Genomic DNA, 11625 nt, shown 5'->3' with positions numbered 1-11625 from the left:
AATAATTTACAATTTTTTTTTACATCTTTATGTGTTAAACCAATTACTTATTTCGTAACACTCATTGTATCTTTATTTTTTTTCATTCTTTATTCTGTTAATGTCCTCAAAATAAATACAGCAGGTAGTCACAGGAACAAAACTTTTCTCCTTATAAGAAATAAACTGGTGGTTTCCGATTTTTTAGAGCGTTTCGATTACACAATAGGTGTCACAGTGTTCTCTGGAAACGTAAAAGAATATCTGAAATGAATGACCTAGACTTCTTGTTTCGATCATACAATATAAACAATATCTGTAATTGTATATTGCAGGGTTTGTTCAAATCACATGATTTCTTTTAAACATACCTAGTAATTTTGACGGCGTATAAATTTCGTTCAATATAATATAGATGTATTTCCGCTACAAACCAAAAATATATAGAATGTATAAAGAAATTCATTCATACTGGGACTTATCGTGTACAAAATATCATTATAATATTTTTGACATTAATTTGCCAAAATATCTCTTTAAAGCGCCTAACAACATAAATAATAAATAATAATTGCTCTGACACATACGCACGCACGCACGCGCGCACGTACACACGTCACACACAAAATGAAACGGATGCCAAACACCCATATATAAAAAGAAAACAAAGTTTAACGCGACGTATGCGCAATTAGAAAGAAAATCTAAATTGGCTTTGTCATCTTTAAGTGTTGGGTACTTAACCACGGATGGTTATATATTTCAAAGAAACTTTGTTGAGGTTCAGGAGAATGGAAATGGACCATCATGAGAAAATATTTTATCGATGGCACACTGTCGGTAACAATATTTAATGAACACGTATTAACTTCCGGTACATCGTTTTGAACAACAGCAACAATTTTCAAGCATTAAACACCGCGAGTATTAACAAACATATACTGATTAATGTGCTATTATTTTGAATAGGATAAGATAATATAGAATAACACACATTTAGATTTAAACTATTTACTGAGTTTGGGATGTTGCACTTATTCATTATCCCTTATGTACAGACTCGATCAAACCGTGTATGCAATTTACACGTAATTTTGTTGTGATTAAAGCTTCCGAGGGATCACTTTGTTTCCAGATTTTTAGATTTCTTTTGGCAGTATTTTGTCCAATGGCTGAATAAAACATTTAATACAATGTATTCCGGATAATCCTAAATAATATACATTTACTATAAGATTTCAAAATGTCTAAAGCCCATAAGGCTGATTACATTCCGAGCAGTCGAAAGAGTATTTCTTTTATCAAAAATCGTGACTTAAGCTCGGAAGTAAAGTATGTTTCATAAGATATAATCAATGAAAATTATATTTTGAAAAAGAGACAAAATGCAGATCAGTTAACATATCTTTTAATTTAATAACTGATTGATACATAAACATCTGGCAACAAAGTGATTCCCCGAAGCATTAAAAACAGAAAAAATACATGAAAATTGCAGACTCATGTATGTGATAGATAATGAAAAGTGCAACATCCCTCATGGCACCCTAGCACCGGATTGAACGGTTCTCAAATATCATTCATCACATGGTTGAATTCTCTCCGGACAATCAGAAGAGAAATCAACTAACAGGAACTTATTGACATTACTGAATAACAATTACTATAAGCACTTGTCTCTGAAACAAAGTAAACAGTCACAAATGTGAATCCAGCGAAGATGTCTTGTTTCCATGATGCAATTTGTTCTTAGATACAGCTGAAAATAAAAATTAAGAAAGCACAACAGAAGCAGAAAATCATTTCAGGAGGGAAAGGGAGTGTTTTAAGCGTTTATTTTGTAATGTACGAGTACATTACGATGTAGACTTGACACACGTGGCTTCTAAGGGAGAAAACGAGGAGAACTTATGACATTACAAGATGACATGATTATCTCTCATCTAATATAAAAACATGAATACATTTTAATGTCAATGTTAAACAAAAATACTTTATACGTTAATGTGCAACATAAATATTGTGACGATAAATTGCCCACTTATCATATGAATATGTTACATGTTGATAAGCTGATTTTGGTTCAGCCCTTACTTTGTTCAATGAGCCAATGTCGGATGTAAAAAATAAGATCATCTTTAAAGTTATTAACGTACTCACATATTTGGGATGATAGATTTAAGTGTTTTAGGCCTAAACAGAAAATATTAAATTTCTTTGTTTTAACAAAATAATATTTATATTCAGTCGCATATAGTATTGGTAATAAAAGAGTTGTTTTGAAGCCTTTGTTATATGTAGTTCAAGGTTGCAGAAATTCCACTTGCTAGAAAATTGAAATAATCGAAGACTCTAATGACGTCAATATGTTCACATAAACTTCGTTGTTTTAAATTATTTATTTTGAAACGAGCATTTTATATCTATGTTGGAAAGAGCTTTTTTTACTATTTGAAAAACGTATTGTGTGACAAAATATAATTGAGTCGAACAATGATTTAAATAAACTGCTTTCAATTTATTTTTATTATAATTATTTCAATAATTATCGTGGCAAGTAATGATGATGACTATCATAATGAAGATGATGAAGATGATAATGATGATGATAATTATGATGAATATGACGCAGATAATTAAAACATCAATTCATCTACACACATATAACATCATGAATACACTACCGTTTCTTCGAACGATACATGGAGTGAAACATTCCACCGGTGCGGTGCACAAGTAAGTAAACTTCATCTCTAAAATTTACTCACTATCAAAGTAACTTTCAAAATGAAAAGACACGAGGACAAATCTCTGAAGTAAAACATAAACTTAAAAAAATGCAAAGACATATCAATAAAAGTAGAGATTTTCAATGACAGAAACATGTACATGCTTGAAAAAAGGTTAGAAAATACGTATACATACTTGATCAAACTTAAAAATGTCTAAGAAACTCAAAACATTTTTAGCCTTAACTTTTCTCAAGTAGTGCTATTAACTTGACCCGTCGACTCGAAAATTTTTTTGTATGTATTACTTTGATATTGTGATAACCACTGTTAGATCAAGTCCAGATTCGCTTTACTATAACTAGAAGGTAAAACATAAGTTTATATTTCATCGTTATTTATATTTTCACTAATTTTATTTTTTGTTACATTTATAATATTTTTGAAACTCTCGTGTATTTTAGATCTGAACTCTAAATCCGAAAAGGAGCCATTAATACTTAATGATAAATATAATGATATTTTTAAAAGATTTTAATAGTTTAATGCCAGATCTTTAGAAGATATTAAATCATTACTTGATTATATAATAAAGTATCTTCTTCATTTTGGCAAAATCTTTATTAACTCTGTAGAAATATAGGCAACGTAAGACGTAAAATATATATGTATATTATTCATTCTCAAAATGGCTCGATTATTTAGCCAATTTGAGAATAAATTATACCACATATTATGAGATTTAAATATTTTTACAGTTGAAAAAAGGCATATCCAACTATGAAATGTGCACACATAGTAATCCTGCAGCTTTGCTTTATTGCTGCACCATGTGCAAAACTGTCTCATAAGCAGCTAGAGCAACGTCTACAGGCAATGCAGACACTAATATTTCAGGTAAATATGTAATCTCCTACGCAGTGATCTCCCCTTACAGGATTAGATACTGACCGTAGCGTAACCAGTGCGCGGAGTTTGGTAAATATGTACCTGGTATAACTTAGTAAATTTGATACTTAAATATTCATGTCAAGAGAAGCATTTAATAAATTTCTGTTATTTTATGTTCGAATCACAAACAAGAGAAAATGGAAGAAAAACAAGAAAATAAAGAAAGACATAGAAAGGGGTAAGAACACTGTAATAAATCTTTCTAATAAACAGCTTCGAATCACAAACAAGAGAAAATGGAAGAAAAACAAGAAAATAAAGAAAGACATAGAAAGGGGTAAGAATACTGTAATAAATCTTTCTAATAAACAGCTTCGAATCACAAACAAGAGCAAATGGAAGAAAAACAAGAAAATAAAGAAAGACATAGAAAGGGGTAAGGACACTGTAATAAATCTTTCTAATAAACAGCTCAATAACACTGAATCTTGTTACTTGTTAAAGGTTTAAAATTTTGCCCAACACCAAAACCTCATAATAAACTTCAACTTAAACAAGATGTTTTTGAATTTACAAGAAATCCTGATTGAATGAATATTTTGCAGCAAAACAGGAAAATAGTGAGGAAAATGAAAACAATACCACCAATAATTATGACAATAACAGTAAGAGGAGAAACAAATCTACTTTTATTCCCCCTTCTAGTAGAGATTCCAATCTTGATTTTTATATTGAAGCGATAACAAATGAAATTCTGTCAAACAGCAAACACAATAGATATAAAACAAATTTATCACCAGAAGAGTTGAGGGCCTTGCAAACCTTACAAAAAGACAAAAATATCATTACAAAAAAAGCTGATAAACGTTCTGTAATTGTTGTTATGAACCGTACTGAATACATGAGTTAAATTTACAGACAGCTTGAAAACTTGAAAATAATCCAACTGAACAATTTAAAAAAGAAATCTATGAGGAAATTTATCAAATGGACAATATAAGTTACTCTATTAAAGAATCTTTGGTTCCTGATAGTAGCAATAGAGTTCCAGCTTTTTATATTCTACCTAAAATCCATAAACAATTCAATTCTGATCTACCACTCGGTTACCCTGGAAGACCAATAGTATCTGGATGCGGTTCATTAACTGAAAAGATATCATCGTATGTCGATAATATACTCAAACCACACATGGAATCATTACCCTCATATGTCAAGGATACTACAGATTTTATCAGAAAAATACAAAATATAACAAATATTTCAACAGAATCATTCTTAGTTACAATGGATGTATCATCTTTATACAGTAATATACCTCATAATGATGGAATCAAAGCATGTCAGTACTACCTTAACCAGAGAACAGGACAACAACATTCAGTTAAAGATATTTTACATCTTATCGAAATAGTGCTTACAAAAAACAACTTCCAGTTTGGTGATGATAACTATATACAAAATTTAGGAACAGCTATGGGAACTAAAATGGCACCATCTTATGCTTCATTATTTATGGGAAAATTTGAAATGGACTTTTTAAATACATGTGAAAGAAAACCCTCAATATGGCTGCGATTTCTTGATGATGTTTTTTTCATTTGGGACCACAGTGAAGAGGAGCTTATTACATTTTTTAATGAAATTAACAAGTATCACAACACTATTAAATTTACTTATAACTACTCAAAAACAAATGCAACATTTTTAGACGTAAATTTGGAAAAGAAAGATAACTGTGAAATTGAAACTAGTGTCCATGAAAAAATAATCAATGCCCATCAATATATTGAATTTCCTTCATGCCATCCTTTGTCATGTAAAAAAGGTATTCCATTTAGCCTGGCTAAATTACATCAAATAACAACATATATGAAAAAGACTGTGACAAACTACGAGGTTATTTCCGTGCCAGAAACTATCCAGAAAATATCATTACAGACACAATTACCAGAGCATCAACTTTATCGAGGGAGGATACATTAAAATTAAAAGACAAATCAGAAGAACGTGAAAATATTATCCCCTTTGTGTGTACATATAATCCATCTTTACCTAATATAGGTAAAATAATTAACCAATATTGGAACCTATTGAAATTTTCTCCAAATGAAAGTGTACGTAAATTATACAAATACAAACCAATTGTTGCTTATAAGAGACCGAGAAATTTACAAGACAATTTAGTTCATACTCATTTAAATGCCAAACCCATGGTTGGTTCAGTATCTAAATGCTGTCGACCTCGTTGTACTCATTGTAATAATATTGTTGAAACTGATAATTTTTCAAGTACTACTATACCTAAAGAATTTGCTACAAAACGTGATTTTTCATGTATATCTTCAGATGTCATTTATCTTATAACTTGTAAAAAATGTAAAAAACAGTATGTTGGTCAAACTCAGCAAAAATGTAGTCTAAGAATGAATAGCCACAAATTTGATATTAAACACTTTCCTGACACTATTACCAATGTATCTGAACATTTTAATTCTGAAGGGCATTCTATCAAGGATTTTTCATTTATGCCAATTGATAAAGTAAAGAATAATTGGCAAAGATTATTAAAAGAATCTTCATGGATGTATAAGCTAGGTACAATTATTCCTGATGGCATGAATTCCAAAATACTTTATTAACTTTGAGGATTATAATTCTTCATTTTAATATATTTTTTTTATAAAAAATTGTATTTCTATTTTTTGCTTAATATGACTTAAAACTAATTTCATGTCATTATGTAGTTTATGCTGGTTTTCTTATTTTACATTGCTTTTTACTGCATCTCCACCAGTGTTTTGTATCTTTTATAAAGATCCTACATATAACATTTATACGCCAAATTATGTATTACATTTTGACGTCGTTGTCCTTGACGTCATATGACGTTGACGTCATTTCCTGTAAACAAAGTATACCTGATGAAGACTTTTGAGTCGAAACGTTGTATATTTTTCAAATAAAATAATTACATTTTTAAATTGAAACTGGAGTTGATTTCTATATTCAAACTTACTTTATGTTATTTAACAAAAAATACATACCTTGTAAGAATACATAAAATACATACCTTGTAAGAATACATAAAATACATACCTTGTAAGAATTTATTTAATGGTTGTAATGACCTTAATACAAAGACCTTTTTATATCGTCTCATTACTTTAAGCCCTTACATGTTATATGAATATTTGGATAAAAACATTGATATATACATCTTTTGCAATTATAGCTCTATTGACAATCGTTATAACTTTAGGGCATTTGTATTTCATAGGGAATCAAAATTGCATTTTGCATGTGTGACATTTCTAAAGAATGAAAAAAAAAATGATTTTGAGGATAAATGTGTCTTCAAATTTGCCGTGTTGGGCTTTCTTTAGGGATTCTGTATTTATCTATTTTAAACAATTCGTTTGAATGAAATGAGCATTGCTGTGTGGCGTTTGTTTGTTTTCGTTATTCTGTAAAGATCTACAAATGTTCTTCTTTAGTTTATTTTCATATTTACAATAATTGAACTTCTACGTTGCATTCATTTTTATATTAAACAAATGTATTTAAGCTCAAATGCGAAACACGTTTTTGCAACATATAAAAATCACGTTCGAGAACTAACAAGTACTGATATCATATGAAAAAAATATGGTCGGGACCCAAGACGGGCTCGAACCCATGATCCCTGGGTTGAGAGGCAGATATTTAACTCCTAGGTCACCACTTACTTCCCGCCAGTAAGAAGAAGCACACAAGCCGAATCATTTCATTTAGTAGACTTTGCAATATTAATGCTGTCAAAAGTTCTGTTCTTGAGAGCATGAGTCTTTAAAGAATAGTTTGAGTGCTCTGTAAAAGTTGCCAATCGTTGAAAATATACCCCTTACTTAACATTTTCATACTAGAACAACTGAAGACTATCATTTTGATAAATATAGATATGAGCTTTAATTCGAAGAAACCGTCAAGTTAATAATTTTTCTTTTTTACTGTTTTGCTTTAGAATTGGGGAATTTTCATAACACGTTGATGTTTTTGGGTGTTAAATTGTAAACTGTATAACTTGGAATTTTTTTTCAGGATACGCAAATAATGAAAGAAGGGATAAACAAAAATGCCGAAGGTATAAAAGAATTAGTTGAAGGCATACAGAAAAATGAAGGAATAATAAATAATATTGAATCAAAAATAAACGGGCATTCTGATTTGCTTCACGAAACCCTATCAATTCTAAAGAATACTAATGTACCGACTACGAAATAGAAAGATGTGAATATCTCGGATCTACATAAGGACCCAAAGACACATATCACTCAGTCAGATATCAAAAGATTGCAGAATGCATTTAAAGAGCTGAAAATGCATTCATTGTTTTTGCAAGTTAACACCTTTAATAAGTTGGAATCATTTATTGAAAAGCAAAACTTATTCATGAACAATATATCTTTGTATTTCGAAAAGTGTGGGTCCAAAACAAAATCTTGTATTTGTGAAAATTTGGAAACGCTCATAGACACATTGAATCCCCGTGCAAAAGGTTATGATGAAAGTGAAAATAAAACAACGTCAGCCGAGTATAGTGAAATTCTAATGAAGGCTAAAACAATATTGAAAGAAGTTATCAAGGGTCATTCCATGAAAACAGATAGTTTGTCAGCTATAACATCTCGCCAAACGGATTCGGAGGATACAATTCCAGCAAGCTGTTTCAAAGTTGTTTATGAAAAAGAACTTGATGTAGCAAATGATCATGGAAATAATAGTTGTTTCAATATCAATGCACAACCAGGCAAAAAGGTAACCTTCCATTGTGGCAATAAGAATATTCGTATTGCAGACGCAGTAGTTACGGAAATTGCGGTCGAAGGACGCGTTGAAGTCAGATATAACAACCACTGGGGCACAGTATGCTCGGCTTATAATTACTTTGGCGAGAAAAACGCCAATGTAGCATGCAGAGCAGCTGGATTTACAAGGGGCGTTGGAGGATATAATGTCCCAACAGGATCGGGTCCAATTTGGCTTTCGCGTCTTTATTGCAATGGTCAAGAACTTGATTTATTTGATTGTGATAGACAATATGGTATTAGCGGATATAATTGTGATCATTCCCAGGACGCATTAAGCACATGAATACACATTCGGCAAACATATATAAACATGTATAGATCTCTGTCAACTCAAGCTATCATATATAGCTATCATATATGAAATACATTAGTCGATAAATAAAAGTTCTGCAAACACAAGCGTAAAATTATAAAATATTTTATATAATATTTAAGGCAACTGTGACCTTGCCAAAATAAGGAAACCACCCAAAGTATCAACCTTCAAAATGTGAAAAACAATTATCAGGTTATAAAGTCTACATGAGCAAAACTAAAACTTAAGAAATATTTTTTGTTAGCGCTGGAAACTTTAAAATTGAAACTAGTAGCCCTTACCAGAATATCAACTAAAGTATCTGCCTACTGAATATGGAAGACATTGATAAAAAAATGAAGGTTGCAGTAGCAAAGTTAATAAAAATATTTTTAGCACCTGCAATCTTGACCTTGACCAAAGTAGAATGGCTTAAACCGCTCCTTACATATCGTCACCTATCTACAAAGATGAAAGATGTCCGTCAATTATGGCTATTACTTAAAAGTGTAAATAAATCTATTTTAAGCACTGGAGAGAATTATTTTGAATTTTTGTAACCTCTTTCTGACTAGGATGTGACTAGTATTCTAAATGGCCGTTTTTTTCATATTCTATATGCATGGATGGATTTGAATATAACTTAGCATAAATGTTTTGCCGCGTTTAGTTGACTTGGCCCGCGCAAAATGAAGGTCAATGTTTAGATCACAAGAGATCAAAAGTTAAAAAGAAAAATTAAAATTTGTTTGTTGGCACTGTATTTTGCTTATGCTTTGAAGTTTTATGCTTAGTGGTCGGTAGATATTTATTGAGGCCGAACTAGTTGTAAAAATGGCTTTTTGTTGTTTGGGTGCGCCTGCGTTGAACATGCATCTGAACTTGTCTATGCCATAACTTCTTTGTGCATGTAAAATTTTCAAAAATCATGCATTGAGTTTTTAAGGCACATATATTCGTCACGAGAGTGCGTTGCATATTAACCAGGTCACTTAGTCATAGTCATGGTCACCTTAGATGATACAATGTCAATATCTTGCCTTGGGTATAAGCAGAAGTGTTGCAAACAATATATTAATCTCACTTATGTATACTGTAAACGAGTTATGTACATCTTAAGCTTATAGGTTCAATTTGATTAAAGACCAGCGAGCTTGACATTCTGCCATTGGGCGTGCCTTGTTTTAGATATAGCAGTTGCTTGTATAATTTTAAACGAACTACGTATTATATTGTAAATGAAAGGAATTGAGTCAACTATGTTTGGGAAGCACAAGAAGTAGAAAATTAAAATAAAAAAGAAATGTTTGTTCAGATCTGTTTTAAGGTTAAAATACCAATAACTACACATTTGGAGACAAAACGTAAAAAATTTATAACTGAACTCATTTTATACTTATGCTTAGCAGGTCTTTTGGAGAAGAAACTTATATTGATTGTATAACTATTAGTACATTTCGTAGTGAAGTTGTTCTACTTACAACCTCGTTATTGAAATTGGTAGACATTTAAATATGCCTTGTAACTCACTTGCAACTGGGCTCCTTGCCGCTGGTTCTTGTTGCTGGGTCGTGTGGGTGTTGCGTTCATTGAACGCCACCTTTCCTTGTTGATCTTTTTTTATCATATTTTGTAAAAATTGTACATATACTGAAAATGAGACTAATTTTGTAATTACATATCCTTTGTACATCAGAGAAGTTTAATATTCCATCAAAATATTAAAGTAAGCATTCTTTGCATATATTTTATATGTTGATTTCTACTAAAAAACGTAGATGTAATAAAAACGATTGCAATGTATGTTTACCAAAGTCAGTCAAAAATTTAACTAATCACAACTGTAAGCATCAGTATTAGAACTTTATTGTATACATGTACGAGGGGTTATCCAAAAATTCGTGGACTTTTTAAATATCTTTTTAACAGCAACGTGTATTGTAATGAAATTTTATCAGCATACATTGTAGAATATTATCAACACATTTTGAAAGAAACAGTCAGTTGTGTCCATTAATAATGATTTCATGTTGCTTTTAAATAAGCACATACACGGCACCCGGCGCACGGTAGAAAAACATAGTAAGTCATCGTATATTTTTGCTAAAAACACTTAAAAAAATAACGTAGAAAACCCGCTGAACATCGCATGTTTTTTCTATGATGATCATTTAAGTAATTCTTTAAAATAATGGACGTCATTTACGTTTTTTTTGTTGATATCGCTAGGAAACGCCAGACCGCCTTTATTGTTTACAACTGTAAATGACGGACACGCCGGTAATTAGAAAATCGCAAGATCATATAACGATCATAAATTTTGTTGTAATTTGGGGGCTTACACCTTTAAAAACATTTCATAAATTCAGCAGACGGGGAACAGAGAAAAGAAAATTTCCAAATCATTTAGTGTGTTAAAAAATGGCAAAATAAATTTAGTGATTTGACATTACTTTGAGAAGCAGTTAACCGTCATTACTGCCGTAACGTTGAAGCACAAGTTGTACGTTAATATTATGACGTTGACGTCAATAACTTTTTGGAGTCGCCGCTGTCGCCGCATGTGTTTATGTAAAATTAAATATTGTTGGAATGTAAAAAAGCTACTCACATGAATTTTCGTGTTAAAATTTTTATTAATTCTTCTAGGCCAGTGTAAGAATTTCAAATTAATATCTCAAATATATTTTACGCAACAAAGAAAGTCCACGAATTTTTGGATAACCCCTCGTATGTTCGACATTATTTAAATCTTCCTGTCAACACATACATGTTATTGTTATATACTGCAAAATGTTGTATATGGGACGAAGGCCTTAGAACGAAATAAACTTTGAAACATTTGACAACTTAAAAGCACCTTTCCAATATATTTTGCCTG

General features: G+C 31.0%; 1 protein-coding gene across 1 annotated transcript; it reads left to right on the top strand.

Moving 5' to 3' along the window:
• Positions 1-3470: 3470 nt before the first annotated feature.
• Positions 3471-9905, top strand: LOC132757048 (CD5 antigen-like). Its single transcript, XM_060748227.1, has 2 exons — positions 3471-3605; positions 7680-9905. The coding sequence occupies exon 2, from the start codon at positions 7959-7961 to the stop codon at positions 8730-8732; it is 774 nt and encodes a 257-aa protein (XP_060604210.1). The 5' UTR covers positions 3471-3605; positions 7680-7958; the 3' UTR covers positions 8733-9905.
• The last annotated feature ends 1720 nt before the right edge of the window (positions 9906-11625 follow it).

Source organism: Ruditapes philippinarum, unplaced genomic scaffold (genome assembly GCF_026571515.1).
Source record: "Ruditapes philippinarum isolate M1 unplaced genomic scaffold, ASM2657151v2 ctg8019_1_1_1_1, whole genome shotgun sequence".
Taxonomy (NCBI): domain Eukaryota; kingdom Metazoa; phylum Mollusca; class Bivalvia; order Venerida; family Veneridae; genus Ruditapes; species Ruditapes philippinarum.
The sequence above is the reverse complement of the archived record's forward strand: the minus strand, read 5'-3'. Positions and strand labels throughout refer to the sequence as shown.

What these genes read in the sequence shown, in the direction of transcription:
- LOC132757048 (XM_060748227.1), top strand. Translation starts at nt 7,959, where the DNA reads ATGCATTCATTGTTTTTGCAAGTTAACACCTTTAATAAGTTGGAATCA.